This window comes from Sphaerodactylus townsendi, linkage group LG13 (genome assembly GCF_021028975.2).
Source record: "Sphaerodactylus townsendi isolate TG3544 linkage group LG13, MPM_Stown_v2.3, whole genome shotgun sequence".
Lineage (NCBI taxonomy): Eukaryota > Metazoa > Chordata > Lepidosauria > Squamata > Sphaerodactylidae > Sphaerodactylus > Sphaerodactylus townsendi.
In genome coordinates, this window is record NC_059437.1 from 34,059,988 (window position 1) to 34,083,559 (window position 23,572).

At 45.2% G+C, this 23,572-nt stretch overlaps 1 protein-coding gene across 2 annotated transcripts; it reads left to right on the forward strand.

Annotated features, from left to right (window-relative positions):
- Positions 1–2,006: 2,006 nt before the first annotated feature.
- On the forward strand, positions 2,007–21,612 carry LOC125442565 (T-box-containing protein TBX6L-like). 2 transcript variants are annotated; one of them, XM_048514000.1, is made up of 9 exons: positions 10,558–10,697; positions 13,721–13,859; positions 15,634–15,736; positions 16,148–16,312; positions 17,566–17,712; positions 17,839–17,909; positions 18,296–18,381; positions 20,084–20,282; positions 20,954–21,612. In XM_048514000.1, the coding sequence occupies exons 1-9, from the start codon at positions 10,682–10,684 to the stop codon at positions 21,381–21,383; spliced, it is 1,356 nt and encodes a 451-aa protein (XP_048369957.1). In that variant the 5' UTR covers positions 10,558–10,681; the 3' UTR covers positions 21,384–21,612. The 2 variants fall into 2 exon arrangements, with proteins under 2 accessions (XP_048369958.1, XP_048369957.1); XM_048514001.1 differs by lacking the exons at positions 10,558–10,697; positions 13,721–13,859 and adding an exon at positions 2,007–2,264.
- Positions 21,613–23,572: the final 1,960 nt, after the last annotated feature.

Genomic DNA, 23,572 nt, shown 5'->3' on the forward strand with positions numbered 1-23,572 from the left:
TAAAGCAAGCTGCTACTGCTCAGGGAGCGGGGAAGCACATCAACAGCCTTTGAAATCTTCTCTAAAGACTTGAAACTGCATCCAATTGTACTTCCTTCCCTGCCTTCCTCCTCACTGAGTGGTGATAGCAGGTGCTTAGCTATGATGGAGGACTCCATCTCTCCCTTCATCAGGGCCCAGAAGAGCTTTCAAAACTCCCCAAGACTTTTGTATATTGGAAAGCATTAAGCAACCAATGTAAAGTTCCCTGTTCAGGAATCCCATGGGGGACCTTAAGCAGTTTTAACAAACTCTAATGTTCCCATTAATGATTTTTAAGAGCAATTGGTAGCAAAAAGAAGGCAAGGGAAGAGGGTAATTGGACAGTGTTTTCTACTACCTAGTGGGCTAATAAATCTGAAGTAGACCAGTCAGAGAGTGAACTTTGTAATGACACCCATTTGCATTTTAATGGGAGATTTGAGAGTGGCTTTTTATTGCATTAAAAGAATGGCTAGTGTTCCCATACAGGATAATAATCCTGCACCATAGCTGTCTGTAAATATAGTAGCAAAAACTGAATTCCTGCTGCCAAAGAAAGGAAGCTGCATCCTGCTCACCACAGGTGCCTAGCAAACAGAGGTATACTACCTCTGTACCTGGATTCAGCTGGGTCCTTTTATCCTTCAATGGTTGACACCTAATAAGACCAGATTCTATTTAACTGAAACAACTTAAACTGATTCACTAAAGAAGATAGAAAAGATTTTTAAAAATTTACTCAACAAAAAGAAACATGTAAATATAAAGCATATAGCTGAGAACATGTTTGAACTATGAAATCTCTCATAACTCTGAATGTCTAATAAAGACACATTCTTTCACATAATTTACTAAGGGATGGAATGTCTGATGATGCCCCCAGCCAATGGGTGCACAGGACTCACAAAGTGAATGCACCCATTGGCTGGAAGTGCGTCTCGTGTTCCAACCAACACTCATTCCATGCTGGTCCCACCAACAGCATCCCCCTTGCCCAGCCTCCACCCAGCCCAACACCCAAGCTCCCACAGAGCAGTGAGTTGTGGGGAGGCTGTAGCAGGCAGCGGGGGTAGCAGAAGGAGTTGGCCAGCACTTTCCCTCCCCCACCCCTCCTAGAGCCCATTTTATGGCCTTCTAAAATGGGCTTTTATTGCTAGTCAAAAGATAATGAGTAGTAGAGAGCTGAACTTTAGAAAGAGTTTGAAGCAACGCAACTTAGAAGTTAGCAATACAACAGGGGGAATCAGGAGGCTAAAGGGTCACAGCTGGTCCCTAGTCCCCACCTATGGGTCAAGCTTTTGGGAGACTTGAGAAACGGATAAAAGGTGGAATGGAATTCTGCCCTAGAAGGTGAGGGATGAAGACTGCTGCAAGCCAGACAAAGTTGCTGAGTCTTGCTGGGAAAGAAGAGGGCTGGGCTTCTCATTGTGCATTGCTGTGTTTATATGCTATAACCTTTTATATGCTATATCAAAAGATCAAAACAGATACATTTGTATCTGTTATTTTAAATGTTATCTTGATTTGGGCGCTGTGTGGTTTCCGGGCTGTATGGCCGTGTTCTAGCAGCATTCTCTCCTGACGTTTTGCCTGCATCTGTGGCTGGCATCTTCAGAGGATCCTCTGAAGATGCCAGCCACAGATGCAGGCGAAACGTCAGGAGAGAATGCTGCTAGAACACGGCCATACAGCCCGGAAACCACACAGCGCCCAAGTGATTCCGGCCGTGAAAGCCTTCGACAATACGTTATCTTAATTGTTTGACACCTTGGGGATCTTGAGTAGAAAGGCAGCATGCAAGTATTTTTAATAAAATTAATAAATAGGAATCTAAGGAGGTCTGGCAGTAAAATAACAATGTTAGAGAATCCAGAGTGTTGGTATCTGGGTTTTTTTTATTATTGCCTGCTCCTTCCCCCTCCTGTGGAGACCTATAAAGGTTTCCCCTGCGTTTCACCCTTGCAACAGCCACTCTTGAGGTTGGTCAGGCTAAGACAGCGGGACCTGCCCAAGATCACCCACCAAGCTTCCATAGCAGAGTGGGGATCTGAATCAACTTTACCAAGTCCCTTTTCAGACACTTCACCCACTACACTGTTCTGGTAATCACAGCAAGCAACAATCTTGAGTCTCCCTTCCTTCCCAGGACCAGCACTTCCTAGCTTGGTGCCTTCTGGAGGAGAGAGAGCTTGAAAGAAGATTTGCTTCATTTACAAGTATATAGAAGAGCAGCACAGGTGGAGGTAAGGAGGCAGTCCTACTGGCCAGGAGATCCCTGACCCCACAGCAGGTTGCCAGAAAGAGAAAGGTTCTGCATGGTGCCTCAGCAGTATCTGTCTGCTTCTCAGTCTTAGTCCAGACTCAAGCTGTTTTCTTCCTTACACAAACATCCCCCTTTCGCCTCCCTCCAGTCTGAGAAGGGTTTTCTTCCTCAAGCTCTGATGGGCCTTGAACTAGACCACTGAGAAACCATTTCCTAACAGCTATCTCCTGCTGAGAAAAACATCCACAGTCCTTAAAAAGAATTAACATACTCTTCAGAGGCCCTGGCTCCTACTAGGCATGGCCACAAGATCAAAACAAAACAGAAGTTTAGTGGCACCTTAAAGACTAATATTTATTCCAGCATGAGTTTTTGTGAGATAGAATTCACCATGTCTCACACAAGCTCATACAGGAATAAATGTTAGTCTTGACAGAAGCCTTTATTGGCATTATTAATTACAGTAAAAAAGAAAAACATTTATCAATTAACTAAACCCGTTACAATACTTTAAAATATATACATTGAGTATCCACATACAAACTCCCATGTATAAAACACATAGATAAATCAATTAACCATGGCTATTTTGTAAAGAATAATTATGCTTGGCCAGGTAATGTTTCTGAAAGCTCGCAATAATAAATGTTAGTCTTTAATGTGTTACTGCACCTCTGTTTTGCTACAGCTGACTAACATAGTTGCTCCACTGGAATTACTACAGGATCAATCCATTCACATTGATAAGGCAAATATCTTGCAACACTATGTTTTACAAGCTATTGTATCCCCCTGGGTTCTAGTGCACATGAAGACATGGTGAGAGACTGTTTACCTCCCACCCCTTTTGGTATGCAAGAATTGGTCCAGCATCTGCACCAAACAATCTTATGGGTGGTTGTTGTGGGACTTCTTTCTGTGATACACCTCTGCAGATGCCAGCCACAGATGCAGGTGAAACGTTAGGAACAAGATCTCCCAGACCACGGCCACACAGTCCGGAAAACCCGCAACCACCAGTTGAATCCAGCCGTGAAAGCCTTTGACAATCTTAAGGGTCTTGCTGCAATAGCAGTGCAATTTAATGGAATCCCCATGTGCAACAAAATAGTACTACTTTAAGCAAACAGTGACATAGCAACACTGCCCAACACCTTGACAACTCTGCTGCTACTCCATAACCACAGAACTGCATGCCAGTGAGGGCTCCACATCTGCATAAATGGACTCCATCTGGACATGACGGCATCTTACTCAACGTGCATACAAGTTACAAGCCTGGAATCACAGCAGCTCCTTAGCACCCTCCTGAGGCCAGATCAAACCATGATGCAAGAATGCAGGAACCAATCCCAGCAGACTCGCAGTATAGGAGATCCTGTATAAGTGAGGTTGCAGTTTTCTTGATGCCCTCAGGCAGCCTGTTGTTTGGCAGGCAACTGCCAGGATGGATAGTTCGACATTTTAATCTCAACATCCAACTAACTCAGAAACACAAGTGCAAGATTTCCCTAGGAAACGACTCAAGATCCCACACAGATACTGCAAAGAACACAGATACATTCATGTGAAAAAACAGGTTTAGAACTTTTCAACATTTTGAGATTGTTTCCAGCCCCAATTATAGCCAGTTTATAGTGCTGCTCACTGCCCTTTGTGAAAATTCCAAAAATGCCCACAGGCTCAACAAAGTTGGTACCCCTGATACAGGCAAAGTCCACATCAGTTACCCAGCAGTGGCGAAGTACTTTCTCTAAGCAGAGATGAGCCTTCTCACGCCATGAGCAGAAGCTCAGTTGCTGTTCCTCACAGTAGGATGTGTCCAGGAGGTTTAAAATATCTAGACCAGGGGTCTGCAACCTGCGGCTCTCCAGATGCTCATGGACTACAATTCCCATCAGCCCATGCCACCATGTCCATGAACATCTGAAGAGCTGCAGGTTGCAGACCCCTGATCTAGACACAGTGTGACAGAATACCACTGGTGTTGGGGAATGGGTAGTCCATCAGAAAGTATTCCAGATGATCACCAGTCATTCAGGGAGATCTGTGAACAGATGCATTAAGATTAAACCCAGTGCTGACTTATAAAGGAGGTAGAATCATTTCTTGAAGCAATTGGTTCAAGACATCCAGTGGTCCTCACAGGAAACCATATATACTGTATCTTGTATCTCTCCCTTCCAAAAGGAACTGCATGTCTGTCTCATGGCTCAGGGAAGGAAAAACAATATCAGGAAAGGATTCTATTGAAGTGTCTTCCCTGCTTTCCCCTGAGAGCTATTCAGAAGCTCTTTGAGAGGGGAGAGAAAAGCTACCAATAAACTCCTTCGAGTGAAAGTGAAATAGCCTTCAGAGACCCTGGACAATTTGTAGTCACTGTTAATGGGATGGTTCCTTTCTTAACACTGCTGTGGTCCCTCAGGAGTATTTCAAAATCTGTGAAATATTCTCCCTTCCACCCACAACCTTGCCCCCCCACCTCCCCCGCAAGAACATAACAGTACAAGACTCATTTTGGGTTGGATACTGCTTGCCCTGCAGTTAGGGGGAAAGCTACTATACTAGCCAAGAGCAGTATGAAGAAAAGGTTCTAAATGTGGGTTTGCAAGTCTCTCAGAAGTGGTTTGTGAGGCCAAGAGGGAAATGAAGAATAGGATGAGTAGTGACCTGAGGTTGTAAGACTTGGCCAGATCTACTTTTTTTTTTGAAGGAGGGGCAAAAGTACAAAATAACACCCCCATATATCATATACACATTGTTCTTTATATGTATACAGTCAACATATATCATCAACAACTATTTTAAACTAGCGGGCCCGGCCACGTGTTGCTGTGGCTCAGTCTGGTGAAGTGGAAAAGAAAGAAAAGGGGAAGCGAACAGTTCGAACATGTGCCATTGCACAATGCTTGCAAGGGAGGTGAGGGGCAAGGGGCCCCTCGCTCCCCTTCCTCTCTCCCGTTCCCTTGCATGGCACTCCGCCCCATCCCTCCCTAACATTCCCCTTCCTCTGCTAGGGTGAGTGGGCCATGTCCAGGTGGCTGGGCCTGTCCCTTTCACTCCCTTCCCCTGCAGGCGAATTACATAGCTGAAAACACGCTGGGAGGCGTGAGCTACGTTGTGTTTAAATTTCAGAGCATTTGGTCCAGCAAGCCCCCAGATCCTCCCTCACCTTTCCCTTCCTCCGCTAGGGTGGGTGGGCCATGTCCAGATGGCGGACCCCATCCGTTTCACTCCAGATGGCACTGGTTTTCAAGGAAGGCATGGCTGTTTCCCTTGTATCAGAGGGTGTTGCTTTCATGGCCAGCAGATGGTGCTGTTGCAGAATCGAACTGTGGTTCCAGCTGTTACAGGTGTGGCATGTACACAATAATGGGCACAGTTTGTGACTTGTACACAACAGGAAGTGTGGAAACAGTATGGAACCTGGCCGCACGCAAATGCGACGTTGTGTGAAAATTTCAAAGCAATCGGTCCAGGGAGATTACCTGTCAGCAGAAAAATGCACTGATAGATTTTTATATATATAAATGATAGAAAAGTTATGCTCACCTCTATAGACTGTCAATGAATAATTACAGTTTTACATTATTGTATCTATCTATAATGTTTAATATTCTCTCAACCCCTCGGCACGCGTACAAACCCAGCTCAAGGAGAAAGCTTTTCAGTCTAGACTTCTCCAAGACACTTTTTAAAATACAGCACACATAAACTTTGACATGTGAAACACCCAACACACCTCACACTCCTTTGCAGCTTGATAAAGTATAGCCCAAGAAAAGCTTTATTTGGTAATTAAACTGCTAGAAGCTAAAATGACTTAACTGAAGCTACACATTGACTAAAACAATAACGCTAGGAAATATTGAACACCGTAGGAAAAGAGGCATACCCACCATGAGATGGACTGACTCAATGCAGGAAGCCAAGGCCCTCAGTTTGCATAACCTGAGCAAGGCTGTAAATGAGAGGACATTTTGGAGCTCATTGATTCATAAGTCAGAAGCAGCTTGATGATACTTGATGCGCCCTTTCCCAAGAAAAATCAGGTTCTTTGGGGAAGGCCAAGCATAACAGATGAGTGGGCATCCCTTTGGCAAAGCTAAGCATAACACAGCCTCCAGTTTTAAGCAGCAGTGAGGGCAAGATGTCATGAGCCAGACCCTTGCACTGAGGACTCTGATGTAGAGCATGAAGACACTGAATTCAGAGCTGGTTCCTCATGAGAAAATACAGGCAGTAGAGCCAGTTCCATGCCCTTCTTAGCAAGCTCAGGCAGAGCCTGATGTCATGCAGCTGGGAGAGCATTCAGAAATCTCAGAAGAGCCCAGCAACCAGCCAGCTACCTAAAGGAGACAGGGGCTGCAGAGTCCGAGGAGGTGCGTTCACATTGCTGCAAGGTACAGCAGAAGGTTCTGCCAGATGAAGGCATCTGCATCGGAGGAGAATTGAGCTATTGCAGGATCCCAGCCTTATTAGCCAGTACTTTCTATATAAACCTCGTTTTGGAGCAAAAGCTCATGACTCCAAGCCCCTCAACTTGTAGGTGTTGGCTAGAGAGCTCTTATTGCAACCAGTTCACTTGAAGCTAATACCTGCTTGGAAGGTGGACTCTATGGCATTATAACCCATTAAAATCCCTCCTCTCCCCAAGCCCTGCCCTCCTCAGCCCACCCCTCCAAACCTCCAGGTATTTCCCAACCGCGAGCTGGCAACCCTATCCCCCACGTCTGTCTTCATTCTCAAAAAACAGACAGGGCCACTGGGCACAGCCTCCTCTCACCACTTAATAATTACAGGGAGAAAGGGCAAAGCACCTGGAGGAGATCCTTAACCATTGGCTTTTGTATTCACAAGAGAGGCTGTTTTGACTCTCACCTTTTTTCCCCACAAGGCCACGGGTGCCTGAAACAAATGCATCCCTACGCAGCAGGACTCTCCAACTAAGAGCAGGCAAGGGGCCTCTCAGGAGTGTTGGTCTGCAGCGTCTGCACACACGGACACAGACAAATACACTCACCTTTTAAGCATTCCGTCTGATGGAGAGTTTTACAGAAAACTCACTATATGTTTTCCTTTCATTTCACTAGTCTTAATAAAAGGCACAACATGGCTGTTTTTAACACTGAGGGACAGCCAACCCGGTGTTAGAGTCAGGGGTCCCTTGATAGAAGGGGGGTGGGTGGGAATTCTGTAGTTTGCATTTATCTTCACAGACCCTCCCGGGGGTGTCAAGCGACTGTTAAGTGTTTCCTGTCTTGTCTCAATACTGCTAACTAGCCAGGAAGGGAGGGCAGCAAACCCGCCTTCCCTTCATTTGCAAATGCCCCTCAGACTGTCCCACAGTTAAAGCAGAGATGGCTTTCCTGGAGACCGGATGGTCTGGACAACTCCCATCCCCCTTGATTCCCAGGAACTGTCACTGGCTCCAGGGATGCCTTCCCACTTCTTCCCCGGATCTGTTCTAGGTCTGCCTGTCAAGACCCCGAACACCCATCTTAGTCAGTGCTGCATTGTCTACCTCTGGGGTTGCCAACTCAAGGTTGGGCAGTTCCTGGAGATGTGGGCGTGGAGTCTAGTGAGAGCATGGTTTGAGGGAGGGAAATACCTAACTTGGCCACTTGATCCCATATAGTAGCTTTTGTCTGGGTCAAAGAAAAGTTTTGCTCTGTACCTAACAGAAAAGCAAACAACACTTTAACGAACTCCTTTTTCTTATTTTAAGTGTTTCTATATTATTGCTCCAGAAAAAAAAATGACCCTCCAGTTGGTTCACCCCAAAAATGCAATAGTGGCGAACCTTTGGCACTCCAGATGTTATGGACTACAATTCCCCAAAAATGCAATAGAGCTGAAAATGCTAGATCCCAATTCAGTCTGGGTGGGGTGGAATTAGTATAAAATCCCTGGATTGAACCAGGATTTAAAATGTTTAAATCGCTGTAACTTTATTTTAACAAAACCAGGGATTGTACCCAATTATTACTTAGCATATTTAGAGAATGGTCCCTGTATTTTTACTGATTAAGATTTTAATTTTACATAACTACATTTCACTATGTACTTCCTGCATTTCATGGCCTATTTTGTTTATTTTCAAACCTCCCCTATTAAACAGCTGCATAGTTAGGACCCATACATAACATCTGAAGAAACGTAGTCTTTAAGGTGCTGCGACACAGTTACCTCTAGGGTTGCCAACTCAAGGTTGGGCAGTCCCTGGAGATTTGGGCGTGGAGTCCGGTGAGGGCATGGTTTGAGGAGGGAAATACCTAAGCAGGGTGTGATGCAGCAGAGTCCATCTTCCAAAATATCCTTTTGCGCCAAGGAATGGATCTCTGTGGTTTGAGGATCAATAGTAATTCTGGGAAATCTCCAGGCTGTACCTGGAGGATGGCATCCTGAGACAGCCTTCTGGATTTCTTAAATCGTTCATTCATTCATATCCTGTCTTTTTTCCCAAATAGGGACTCATAGTAGCTTTCCCTATTCTACTCTCCTCCATTTTTATCACATAACAATTCTGTGGGGTAGGTTAGGGTGAGAGTGTGCCCTTGGCCTAAGGTCCACCAGCAGTCTTCCATGGCACAGTCGGGATTTGAACCTAGTCCAATACTTTAATCACTATACATGCTTGTCTGGGGATCAGTTGTAATTCCAGGAGATCTCCAGGCCACACCTGGAGGATTGCAATCCCAGCTCTTCCTCTGACATTATTCCCTGTAATGCCTGCTTTTTCCCCTCCAAAAGCACAAAGCATTTGGGGCACAAGAAGAGGGGAGAGTTAACCCCTCCTTCCCCACCATCACAACCCTGATCCAGAGTCCCTCCAAGCTGTTTTTTGTGCCAAATTATACATCTAGTAGAATTTCAAACACGGTATTCCAGAATCCACCGTAGGCTAGCCCTTAAATGCTAGAATTGATATTCAAGTAGCATCATAGAGACTAACTAACATTTCCAGCACAAACCAACTATCTGACAAAGTGGGCTGTGACTCATGAAAACTTACATCCTGGGAAATTTTGTACTGGACTATAATTTTGTTCTGCTAGTCATGCACAGGTGTCAAACCCGCAGCCCTCCAGATGTTATGGACTACAGTTCCCATTATTCCCTGCCAGCATGATGCAAGACATCCTTGGCATGTCTTGGCTCATAGATCACGATTCACAAATTCAGTGATGCCAGCATGATGCTGGCAGGGGATGATGGGAACTGTAGTCCATAACATCTGGAGGGCTGCAAAACTAATACAGCTATCCACCTGATGCTCAGACTGATAATAGAGCCAGTGCGATGCAGTGGCTGGTGTTGAACTTGGACAAGGGAGATCTACTAAAATCCTCACTCAGCTATGACGCTCACTGAGTAATCTCAGGTGAACCTGCTCCACAGACCTGTTGTCAGCTACAATGAGTACATTCCCCATGTCCTGTTTCCTGGGCCCTGGAAGAAGAAGAGAACATGTATGGAATGACAAATGGATTGTCAAGGGAGGCTGCACTTCTGCTTTCTTAACATTTGTCCACAGAGGAATGGTTGGTACAACTGCAGGCGTATATCCACCTGATGCTACCTTTCTCAGTTCTTTAGTGGGTAACCCAGAGGAAATCACCCAGTCTCCCACAGATATTAGCAAGTTGGAGATGAAGACAATACCCCATTGTGTGGGGAAGGTGATGTCACCCTGCTCACCTGCACAACTGACAACTGTTTGCTGTTCTGTGGACCCTAACATAATATTTGACCATGGGCATTTATGTGGAGTAGTGGAAGCTATTTTGTCACATAGGAAACAGTCTTTAAAAAAACACCACCTTTTAATACCTGACTGTCCCTAAGGGGGAAAAGTGTTCATGTTGAGGAGATAGAAGTTGCAGAAAATGGCATCTCTGTAAACAAAATCCAAAAGTGAAAGGTGGCAGGAGAAGGGAAGATAATGTTTTTGGTCTTTCTGGTCACTGTATTGCCTTTGAGGTCCTCCTGCATCAAGCTGGTCTTTTATTTGTTTAAAAGTGCATTAGCAGTAAATCGAGGTACATTTATTTCCCCTCTGGGGTTTCCTGTATGTCAAAGCCATGTTAATTCTTTCTGAGTCCCCCCACTCAGTGTTGCCGACTGCAGATCCTTCCTCTCTTTGTCCCTTTTGGACATCAAAAGACTGCAAGGGGTGGGGGCAGGCCTGGCTGGGGAGAAGCTCCTCCCTGCCGGTTAGGCTTAATAAACCAGAAACTCACCTTGGGTCGAAGCTGAGTTGTGTTGAGACCTGTCCCAAAGCTCTGGATGTCTCTGGGAACCCAGCAAGATTCCTTCTGCCACTGTGCTTGGCGGCGTGGGATGTTTGTTCCTTCCTTGTACTGAGGGTTGTGGTGGATCAGTCATTCTGGGAAAATGCAAGATTTATCTGGTAGGTAGCTTTTCTTCTTCTTAACTTTAAGATGATGCAAAGGGATGCTGTGTCTCCTTTTCTGTAGGATGGGTAGTTGATGTACAGAGGGGTCAATTCCAGTGGAAAGTTCTGTGCAAGAACTTCACTGCCATGAATGGGAGTCACTATAGATTGGTTGTGGGTTCAAATTTACATTCTGCCATTAAATTTGCTGGGTAACCTGTTGGTCAAGTTAGTTTCTCAGTTTGGAGGGTGAAAATGGAAAAGGAGAGGAGAGATCCATGTATGCCACCCTGACCTCCTTGAAGGAAAGTAAGATTTTTAAAAATGTACTAAATAAATGGAGCCCTGAAATAACTTTCCTTTTTCAGTGGGCGCTCTTGCTGGAATAGAACCCTGCTGGTCTTGAAGAGGTAAAAGGCAGCACACACTTTCTCCATGCCCCACAGACTGGAGAGTGTTCTGCATTCACATAGTCCATCTCCTCAGGAGTTGGCTTCCCTTCCCTAGCCGTGATATACTCCTATGCACTTCGGTGAGCATCTCCACTGAGTTCAGCCTCCCCTGCCCCCAGGCATTGAATTTGAGGCTCTCTTATCCTTGTAAATCACAAGATCTCATTTTATTCTGCACTGGAGAGCAGAAACACTTGCTCTCCTCCCATCCCAACTCCTTGAGGAGCTGAACTAGCTTTCCCTTTAGCAGTGGTTTACTTGGAATATTTACTGCTTGATGTACACCCAGCTTTCTCTAGCGAAATGTGAGCACCATGATTTTAGAACCGCTTGACCCAACCAAATTGACCCAATAATCCGTCCATTAGTTTTGGGGGGCGGGGGTTGACCTGTGATTTGGGTACTTTGGTGCACTCTGTTTGTGCCCAGCTGATATGAAGGATGCCTTTGAGTGGAGAGCAGAGCAAGACAGCAATGTGTGGATGTCTCTTTCTGTGGACAGGATGAACAGTATTAACTGGGAGCCCCTTTACACAGACAAGAGTCGGGCACTGGGCCCAGCTATAGTTCAGCAGTCATCAACTTGGTCAACTGGAAGTAAAGCAAGGTAGCCATGGGGGAAGCTTCCTAAAGGCCATGTCCCATGTGCTGCTTTGCTTCGGTCATTTTCCACAATTGCACATATCCAAGAGTGCAGGCAAGTGAGAGCCTTTTCTAAACCCAGCAGATTTATTTTTAATATATTTTCATTAAATTTCATGTCACGAAAAAGGGAGGCATATGGGAAAGAGTCTTTCAAGACCATCCTTCCATCCTGCGTACGCATAATGCATTTGTTGAAAACCCACTCTAAGAACTAAGAAATCAAGAAATGTTTCAACATTTGGTTCTATCTGCTTTCCAAATAATCCAGATGGGAAGCCATATTTGCCTGTAGCAGCGAAATAAAACACCTGTCCCATGGCACTTTAATGACCAGAATGTGTTTTGTTAGCCTTTAACTTGCCACTTGGCTGCTGTTATATTTTGCTTTAAAATATGATGTTTAAATACTGTTATATGAATCGATAGGAACTAAAGTTCTGTTGCACTGAGAAAAGACTGATATATACTGGACTGGTTAGTGCAAGGGTGTCCAACTCTGGCACTTCAGATGTTCATGGACTACAATTCCCATCAGTCTACAATTCCCATCAGACTACTATTCCCATCAAGGGCTGATGGGAATTGTAGTCCATGAACATCTGAAGCACCAAAGTAGGACACCCCTAGGTTAGTGCATCCCCTCCACCCTTTTCTTCCTTTTTTTGTAAAGGCCCACATGCTTTTAAATTCTTGAATCTACTTTTAACATGGTAACCTTCACCCAAATGTCACCCCAACTTGTGACTGCTCTGTGCTTTCAAGTCCCTGCTAGAGGATATGAAGCCTAGTCTAGTAAAGATATGTTAATAAAGCCTAAGCTAGCAAACCGGGAGTAGCTTCTGACATTTTTCACTAATGCTGATTCAAAGCAGATCTTGAAAGTGCAAAGCCACAAAAGAACCGACGTCTTCTAATCCTGTGGCAACAGACTTCTTAGAGGATGTGCTGTGGAATCAGTGGGCCATCCCCCTGGATGCTTCTTTGAAATGGGGGAATGGCTTTTGCTCTTTATTGTTCACAAGAGAAGCTTGTGAATTGTCTGCTGTTGTTATTATTAGCATTAATCAGATAAGGTAAGCAGCAAAACCATATCATTAAATTTATGGTCACAGAGGACCCCAACTATTTTGCTTTTTGTGAAGCAGAACGATTGCTGTTCTGCTGCGCTGAATGGCTGTTGTAATCTTTTTTGCTGTGCAGGCATCTTTTGTAAATTTCAGTTTGCACCCCTGGCTTTAAACAACAGGGGTTCCTCTTGATTGCTTGTCTGAACAGCATCTGAAACAGAAACATGGGGCAAAATATCAGGCACAGGAACCTGCAGCATTCTTGATTCTAGTCACTGAAATTACACTGCTAATAATAATAATAAGAGTTTGGATTTATATCCCCCCTTTCTCTCCTGCAGGAGACTCAAAGGGGCTTACAACCTCCTTGCCCTTCCCCCCTCACAACAAACACCCTGTGGGGTGGGTGGGACTGAGAGAGCTCAGAAGAGCTGTGACTAGCCCAAGGTCACCCAGCTGGCGTGTGTGGGAGTGTACAGGCTAATCTGAATTCCCCAGATAAGCCTCCACAGCTCAGGCGGCAGAGCTGGGAATCAAACCCGGTTCCTCCAGATTAGATACATGAGCTCTTAACCTCCTACGCCACTGCTGCTCCTAATAAGAGATCGGAATGCCTGTCCCATCACAGCTCTAAGACCTGTTGAGGAGAGACGTGCTCAGCAACAGCCAAATGTCAAAGTGGTTGAGGTGTGACCCCCCCCCCAAATGATTTATTCTGCTTCAAAGGCTTTCGCAACTGTGCTGGAGGAAAGAGAGGGGACATATTGGGGTTGCTTCTGCCTCTGCTTGACCCATCTCCTTGCCAGACCATTTGGCAACCTTTGCAAGAAAAGATTCTCAGTGCCTTCTAGTATCCTTCATTTTCTTCCATCAGAAACTAAAGCAGTCCCTCACTTGGAACGCCTTCCTTCAGCTTCTCATCACAGCTCCATTATGGTCACTCTCGAGGATCGAGACCTCTGGAACAAGTTTCACCAAGTGGGAACTGAGATGATTATCACAAAATCTGGACGGTGAGCCAACTCTTGACAATGATAGAAAGCTGGGAAACCTCTCAGGGATGACAATGCTCTTCTCTTTACATCTTAAACCAAATCGTCCTTGTTGGGGAGTAACATTATCCTTTGGTCATTTCTTAATATTAATCATTTTTTATTACATACGCTCAATTATGAATTCAGAATTTCAGGTTCTACTGAATGTCATTTTAAAGATTGTGTCTTATGTATATACGTAAAGATACAAAGCCAGTGCCTAATCAAATGCCAGGAAAATGTATTTTCAAAGTATAATTAAAATACAAACATAAGAACCTCTTGAATGGAAAAGCACAATTGAAATAATAAATAAACTTCCAGTACAATAACTACAGCAACAACAAAGCCCAAAGAAAATAAAGACTAAGTCATCCAGGGAAAAGGAAAAGGAAAGGAAAAAGAAAGAAAGAAAGAAAGAAAGAAAGAAAGAAAGAAAGAAAGAAAAAGAAAGAAAGAAAGAAAGAAAGAAAGAAAGAAAGAAAGAAAGAAAGAAAGAAAGAAAGAAAGAAAGAAAGAAAGAAAGACTGATTAAGGAAAGTCCTCAGACACTCACAATCTGTAAACATTGTAAAAGTAAATGTTTACACTATAAAAACAAATGGGGAAAAACTCAGGAGCATGTACACAAGCTGTTTTACCTTAAGATGATAACTCTTTTCAAAATAACTCATTTCATCTTAAGATGACCAAAAAAGAGTATTAAATTAAAAGGGAATATGCACTGAGGGAGCGATGTCAGTCTAAGGTGGAATCCAAAAACAACACAGTGAGCAAACTTTTTAGTTTTGTAGAACTCTTAATTGCTCTGGAGAAACAGGAAGTGAGGGGGTAGAAAAAAGATCTCTTAATGACCAAGATCTGGCAGTGTCCTTTTCAACCTCTGTAGAATGCTATGCTGGCTTAAATTAACACAGGGTATCAGGATGCACCCTTTGCATACTGGGAACAAAATGCAAAACTTGGAAGTCCTCCAGTGACAAATGTAACAACCAATAGTTGATCAAATGTGTCTCTAACGCCAAATGTAACAAGGCTGGGAGGAAAGGTAATAGTATTTATATTAGTAGGATGCTGACAAAAGTAGGAGGCCCTTTAGTTTTTAGCAGTTTTAGCCTGAGAGATCTCTCTTCTTTCATTTTTGAAACATTCAGTTTGATGAAGAGTTTTGGAGAAATCAAAAGCTTGCACACTATGTTGTATTATTTGGGTTGATATCTTAAGCAAAGGTAATACATGACTTCTGACTTTGATTAAACTGAAGTAAAAACAAACATAATTTTCATTTTCTTGGGATAAGTGGTTCTGATGATGTCCAAAGAAGTCCGAGAACTAGCATTTTAATCTCACACCCCGTAGACTGAGGAACTGTGGGTCTGTAATCTCACTGTTGAAGTTAGACTGTTTTCTCTGTACAGTTTTGGGAGGGAAGTTTGCCATAGTTGATAGAGAGCAAATAGCAGGGCACTTTTTTCTTCTTCAAGATCTCATTAGGCATTCTTCTAACAGTCATGAGGACTGGAACCTCACTTGGAAGTCATGAGGACTGGAAATCTTATTCTAAGAGCCTGAAACCTGTGTACAACAGCCATCTACTGTTCTTTTAAGTATAGTTAAATGAGTCAAAAAATAAGGTAGATAGCAAGAAAAGTCCTGGCTGATTTGTCTAAAGGAAAGTTCCCATCAGGATCTAGAGTCCCTTTTAAAAGCATAATATTGATACTTCTATCATTGTCTTTGTTCCCTTTCACAGACGAATGTTTCCACAGTGCAAGGTTAGAGTCTCTGGCTTGATCCCTTATGCCAAATATCTGATGCTTGTAGATTTTGTGCCAGTAGACAACTTCAGGTACAAGGTAAATACTTTTCCCATTTGGGTGACCATCATTCCATAAGCCACCAGAAAAACAGAGAATCCGACTGGCCTCCATCCAATGGAGGGCTCAGCTTATTGGGCGAATTATTGCAAGCTTTTTGGTCTAGCAATTGGAATTAGTGATCAGTTGTTATCAGGGGAGGTTTGTATACTAACTGGGTTAACAAATAACGCTGCAAATGATACAGAGATACTAAAACTGCAACTCATGAAGATATACAATGAGTAAACTAGTTTGTAGGTGGTCATTTTGGTCTCATAAGACTTGCAATGATATAATTTATTTATTTCTCAGGCTGGAAATAAACACTGGCCTAGAATCACTTAGCAAGCTATTAAATATGCACCCCTATCCTTTGCAACACATCTTGGTGCTCCCCCCCCCCCCCAGTGGAACAAGGACCAGTGGGAAGTGGCTGGCAAAGCAGAACCTCAGCTCCCTCGTCGGACGTACGTGCACCCCGACTCTCCTGCCCTGGGCAGTCACTGGATGAAGGAACCCGTCTCCTTTCAGAAGCTCAAACTGACCAACAACACCTTGGACCAGCAAGGCCACGTAAGCTGAGGTCTGGAGTGAAATTTTAGGTCAAGTGGAAGGGGGTGGGACCTGGGCAGAAGAGCCCACAGTCCTCCTCCTTACTGCCACAGAGGGATGGGGGCACAAGACACGGAGAAGTGGAAAGGAGAGGGTGACTGTTTGCCCTCTCCACAGCCTAACGTGACACCCCAAATCCTGCATCTAAGGCCACCTTTTCTTTCCAAAAGCAGTTACATTTTCATCACAACAGCAGTGTCATTGGTGCTGGGCCACGCTAACTGGGGAATGCTCCTCCTGAGAATAACTGGGAGTAATCTTAAACATGCCTCCCTGACCTCCTCCCCAGAAAATGTCCTGCTCCAGCTGCTTCCACAGCAGATTCCCCAGGAAGGACCTTAGGTCTCTTTCCCTTCTCAATGCATGATTTTTTTGCTTTTCTCCCCATTGCTTATAGGGGCTCTTCAACCTCCTCTTCCCTCCTCCACTTTTTGCATGGCCTGGACCTGATTGGTCTCCTTCCCAAGCAAAGCTCTGCCCAAATCAGTGGTGTAGGAGGTTAAGAGCTCGTGTATCTAATCTGGAGGAACCGGGTTTGATTCCCAGCTCTGCCGCCTGAGCTGTGGAGGCTTATCTGGGGAATTCAGATTAGCCTGTACACTCCCACACACGCCAGCTGGGTGACCTTGGGCTAGTCACAGCTCTTCTGAGCTCTCTCAGTCCCACCCACCCCACAGGGTGTTTGTTGTGAGGGGGGAAGGGCAAGGAGGTTGTAAGCCCCTTTGAGTCTCCTGCAGGAGAGAAAGGGGGGATATAAATCCAAACTCTTCTTCTTCTTCAAATCACTGTAACCTGCTCGCCTTTTTTGTGTGTTCAGGCTTCCTTTGTGTCAAAGCTTTGTCCTGGACCACTTTGTCCTTTCTTCTGAAGTATTTGCTTCCCTACTGACAGGACAAGACTGGCCCAGCAGAGGTTCTGGAGCCCCTGTGCCATAGCTTTTTCAGCTGGCCCACCCCTCCCTCATCCAATTGACCAGGTCTCTGCCTGCTCAGATATAGTAAATGCTAAACAAAGAGGAACTGTGAGCACCGCTCGGCTTCCAAAAATGGGAGAGCTGGCACCTTCTGGCAGCATTTCCAGGGAGGGGCAGGGGGAGGCCCCATTTGCCTCCTTGGGCACTTTTCCTACCAGTGAGCAAGACTGTTGTGCAAGCCCAGAAGGTGATCCTTAGGTGACACCCTCAGAGTGCAGCGCCTTCTGTCTTCCACTTGCAGACTGTCCTTCACTCAATGCACCGCTACAAGCCTCGCTTCCATGTCATCCAGGCAGATGACCCCTTCAGCGCCCACTGGAGCCCCTTCCAGACATTCAGCTTCCCAGAGACAATTTTCACCTCTGTCACTGCGTACCAAAATGAGAAGGTGTGTATGGGTGCATTCATATAGGCCACGGTGGCCTCTTGCAGGAGCTCCCAGCATATATAAACAAATTGAGAGAGGAGGGAGGGTGGTCAGTTTCCCTGCTAATGGCTTATTCTTTCTTTTGAGATTACAAAACTTAAGATCTACAACAATCCATTTGCAAAAGGCTTCCGAGAACATGGGAGGAACACACGCAGGTAAGAGGCTTTTCCAGGCCTTTCAAACCATGCAGCCATTCTGTTGTATAGTTCCTGTTTGTTCCCTTGGGGATTCTCTGTAAGTGCCAACAGGCTTTATGGTGGCAAAATCTTGCCTCTTGTTGGGCCCCTTTTGGGGAACCCTGCCTGCTGTGTCTCAGGATCTAGTATGCCCATTTGCTGGCTGAAAAGTGGCAGATTTTCCACCCTCTTTCCTGCATAACAATATTGCAGACAGTGATGTAGGAAATGAACTCCTGGGCGGAAAATGCTCAGCCATGCCTCCTGGATTGCTTCCTGCTGCCCTTACACTATTGGGGCCTTGGAGGTCCACAACCCACACCTAAGCCCTGACAGACTTCTAGCATTTGGTGTTTTTTCCTCAGGGAGGGGCGAGGCCAGAAGAATAGTCCAGCGAAAGGTCAGAAGAGAACACTTGTGGAAGAACCCAAACCTGATGTAGACAAACTGGGTAATATTATCATTGCCTCTCTGGGCATTGGGTAGATGTGCCACATGTCCTAAGAGAAACCTGCCACCACCCACCTGCCACGGCTTCTGGCCCAACCATCACATATCATGGAACTTGGCTTAGAACCAATTTATTGCTGCTGTTCCTTTTGTCTCATCCTGCCTTGGCCTGGCCTCTTTGAGGACTCGACATGTGAAGAGGGCGGGGAAAAGATGGATGTGATAATTTCCTTACTCAAATACCGTCACACTTCTGAGTTACTTAAACAACGTAAAGACTGCCAATTCTTATGCTACGGTCTGTCCTTGCAAATAAATATATAACTTGCAAATACATTTGTGTTTGTAAAATGTAATCTGTTAACACAGATGAAAGCTATAATATTTCTCAGTTGTTGTTTTTTTAAAGCCCATGAGTCATGCTTTTGCACCCATCCCATTTTGTATTTGTAGACCTAACTGGGAACAGGGCAGGATCGGAGCTCCAAAGGAAGCACCGTAAAATCATTACCAGCAGCAAAAATGAGAGCAAGAGGTGCTTTTGGGGTGGGAGGAGCCAAGAAAGCCAGTCTAGGGGGCACTGAGTGACCATGAGAGCCCAAGATGACCAACCAAACTGTGTACACTGATGGGTTAACTTCATTAGCCCTGTCAATCAAATGTTTATCTCCATAACCCATACTAAGACTTCATGATAGGAGTCATTCCAAGTTTTGTGTCTGTGACAAAAGTGATACACTGTTTCTAGCGGCCAAAATGATCCAGATTCATGTCTAGGAAAATCTGGATTAGGAATCCTCTTGTTTCTTATTCTATGCACTATTTTGTGTAATTCATTTTGGGTCTGTTGTTCAGTGTGCAGATGCTCACCAGGATCCGTGCACACTGAGTAAGATACACTCCCAACTACTGGAAATGTAATTTAACTCCTCTCCTCCCCTCCCCCAATTTCTGAGATTTCAACTGGCACAGCCTGCACACTTCCAAATATATCTTTGCAGCCATAAGAGCTAGGAAATTGTTGTGGGGCAGGAGGAGAAAGCAGGGTAAGAAAAGTGAATGTTGTGGAGACTCCAGCTGCTGCCATCTTTGTTCCAGGTGATTCTTTTCTGCATTTATGAAATCACAGAACTCTAGCAGGGTTGGTCCAGTCTGGGCTTTCTGATGGAAAGCAGCAGAAACAGGTTTGCTGGGCTCTTCTTTAGCAGATGAGAGAGCCAGTGTGGAGTAGTGGTTAAGAGCAGGTGCACTCTAATCTGGAGAACCAGGTTTGATTCCCCACTTAGCCACTTGAGCTGTGGAGGCTTATCTGGTGAATCAGATTAGCTTGTGCACTCCAGTACATGCCAGCTGGGTGACCTTGGGCTAGTCATAGTTCTTTGAAGCTGTCTCAGCCCCACCCACCTCACAGGGTATTTGTGAGGAGGGAAGGGAAAGGAGATTGTAAGCCCCTTGGAGTCTCCTTACAGGAGAGATGGGGGGATATAAATCCAAACTACTACTACTACTACTACTACTACTACTACTACTACTACTACTACTACTACTACTACTACTACTACTCCGTTGTTCTTGGGACTATGGGAAAGGCAGGATATATATTGTTAATAAATAGTGTAGGGCTCTGTGACTGGTGCTGCAAACAGACTGGTTTCCTTCCTCTCCTACTGTCCTCTCTCATTTTTTGTCACTTTCTCTTCCAGACTTGGAAAGGAGTGAAAACATGGTGGTGAAGGAAGAGAGCCACATCATGCCAGTCAGTAGCAGCTGCCCCTTCTGGGTCTCAGAGCAAAACAGCAGCCACACCATCTCTACGCAATCTCCAGCTCCAGGGGAGCACACAGAACCGCCTGCACAAAAACAGCATATGCCAACACCACCATCTTCCTCCCAGGGATACAGGCGAGAAATCAGCATGATGCTGCTGGGCGAGGGAGGGGAGGGGAAAGAGGTGGATGAAATCAACGCTGTAGTTGACTTGCAAGGATTTGGCCAGCCTGCTTTGTGGATATGAATTTTCATTAAAAAATCTCTCATCGCACGTCAGGAGAAATACTGAGCAGAGGCCCACCGACTGCCCTACAGGCTTCTATGACCCCATGAGTCTGGAATTTGTTTGCAGGAGTGCTCTTTATGGAGCAACATGGGTTCAGGACAGAGCTGGCGACAGGACACTCATCCTCAGTGGCATGCCTAGGGGGACAAAGGGGGATAACGCCCCAGGCACCACTTCCAAGTGTCATGTGGGGGCGCATTCAGCTGGTCCCCCACTCCAAGCAGGGGGCAAGCAGGCTCAAAGGTCTGCCTCCGGCTTGGCAGCTGACGGGGTACAGAGGGAAAGGAATGGTGCTATTTGGAAACCCTACTGGGACATCATTTGCCTACTGGTCTAGAGTACTAACCAGGTGTCATGTTTTGAAGAACAGACATAGGAAGTTAATTATGTCTCTGATTGGAAACAAGGCAACTTGGCCCTCAAGGGTACCCCGAGGACAGTTCAGTTTCATTGTTCATCCTATAAAAATAAGAAATAAACTATCTTTATCTCATCTTCCTTCCCCTCTTCCATTTAGGTCCCATGAGATGGGGAGTAGTCCACCTCCAGCCCCTCTCCAGGACATCCCAGCACTCAATGAGTTTCGGGCCAGACCTCACACGTTGGATATGGCCATGATTCCTGATCAGGATGCCAAACAGGTTTCAGAAGGTTTGGCCAATCTGCCACCGCTTTCCATCCCTTTTCCACCTCCGCAAGATTATTCTGGTATGGTTGGTACAGCAGTAGATCCTGCTGGAAAACCTGGACTCCGAAGGCCTGTGTACAGCCCCTACGCCCCTGATCAAAACCTCAACCAATGGATGGTTCCTCCACCTGCCCAATACAGGGCTGTAACCTATTCTGCATTTTCCACAGACTACAGTACACAGGTGGCCTCAGGACCCACCCATGGCAATATGGCCGACTGGGGCCAATACTCTTTGTTTCCCTATGCCTGCTGGTGAAGAGCAAGGAGGCAAGTCCATAGTGGAAGAAATGCCAAGGACCCCAAAATGGGAGCCACCTGAAACCTGCTGTAGACCAGCTGTAAAAGTGTTGCAGTTCATACAGTCTGAACGGGCTCCATCCCACATACTGCAGGGGTTAGTTTGGAACTTATGCTAGCCTTTACAAGCTGTACTGGGAGACCCAAAATGTCACTTTTACCAACTCTCAATAAAATGACAGAACATTGCAGGGCTTTCTTTCTTGGCTTCTGCAGTGTCACAACACAGGAGACAGTAGGCTTCCTTATTAGAAATAAGAGGCTCTTGGCACCATGCTTCCTTGCCAGTGGTGTAGTGGCTAAGAGCAGGTGCACTCTTATCTGGAGGAACTGGGTTTGATTCCGAGCTCTGCCGCTTGAGTTGTGGAGGTTTATCTGGGGGATTCAGATTAGCCTGTGCACTCCTACACAGGCCAGCTGGGTGACCTTGGGCTAGTCACAGCTTTTCGGAGCTCTCTCAGCCCCACCTACCTCACAGGGTGTTTGTTGTGAGGGGGGAAGGGCAAGGAGATTGTAAGCCCCTTTGAGTCTCCTGCAGGAGAGAAAGGGGGGATATAAATCCAAACTCTTCTTCTCTTTTCCTGCTCTCCTTATATATGACCCAATCAAGACGGAGGGGTCTCTGCGTGATAAACTAAGCCTGCTATTCAGCAGAAACAAGATCATGTTAATTATGCCTTTCCCTGTCCTGTGTTTCATGTACCATCTCAGCTGATTTGTAACTGGCTTTTTGTGAGAGAGACTTCCATGAGAAAGTACTATGGCAGGAGCAGAACTCTTACGTCACCTGCTTGCTAACTTCTTGTGAGATGAAGGGGGGTAGTCGAAGGTTCTCACATTTTCCTGCTTTCCTCTCACACAAACATAAATCCCCAGCAATGGATGAATACTGGGGATGATCTGGATTAGAAAAGCCTGAGAATTAGTGTCGTGTATTAATCTAGGATTTAGGAAACCCATGTTCAAATCCCCATTCTGCCAGGGAAACTTACTGGATGACCTTGCGCCAGCCACATATGCAACCTAACCTACTTTGCAAGGTTGTTGTGAGGATAAAATGGGAAAGGAAAATTACATAAACTGCTTTGGGACCCATCAGGGAGAAAGGCAGGCTATAAATGAAGTAAAATAGGAAAATCTATATGTGAAATGCTCAGACCCATTCAAAAGGGAGAAGCATAGCATTGGCTGGGCAAAAACTACAATGCAAGTGTTGCTTCACAAGTAGGCAATCAGACTTACCTTAAGAAGTAAGGAACTTTTTTATTTTAAACTTTTTTTAAAAAAACCTGCACATAACCTGGTTTCCTCATGGTAGAGCAGCAGCTCCATACTCACAGCAGCATTCTGTCAAACTGCTGCTCCAAATCCTTCAACATTACTAATCCAGTATAGGAAGAGGGGAAAGAGTTATGTCACCCATCATGGCAAAACAGAATGCTTTGTTTAAAGACAGACTTCCCCCCATGATACTACAGCAACAATACAGGTGAATACTTTGTTGTTTGAACATTCCTACATAACAAGGCTGTTCATGGGGTGTTGTGTGGTTTCTGGGCTGTATGGCCGTGTTCTAATAACATTTTCTCCTGCCGTTTCGCCTGCATTTTCAGGAGAAAATGCTACTGGAACACGGCCATACAGCCTGGAAACCACACAACACACCAATGAGTCTGGCCGTGAAAGCCTTCGACAATACAAGGCTATTTATAATGTGCGTTCTCTCTCATTAATCCTTACTGCAGCACTGAAAAACAGGAAAAGCAGACCCAGCAGTACAAACAAGAATCTGTCTGCTCCCTTAACTGTCCTCACCAGAGACCAGCTCTTTCCTGCCATTATCCCTTTCTGCAGCCTCGACTGCAACACTTTGTACAAGCTTCTGAGCCAATGAGCACCTAAGCTTATTAGATTTTTACCCCACACTTTCTCTGAAATCTCTGGGTAGTGATATATGACATCTGCCCCCACCAAGCAAGCAGGGCTGAAAGGTGACTTGCCCTCAGTCAACCAGCAAGCTTCATGGCTGAGTGGCGATTGGAATATTGGGCTCCTTGCCCCAGTGGACGGGCGGGCTTCAGTTAAGGCCAGGGTTCCAGCTGCTACAACAAGTCTTTGGCATACAAAGAAAGTGAGCTCTAAAAATGA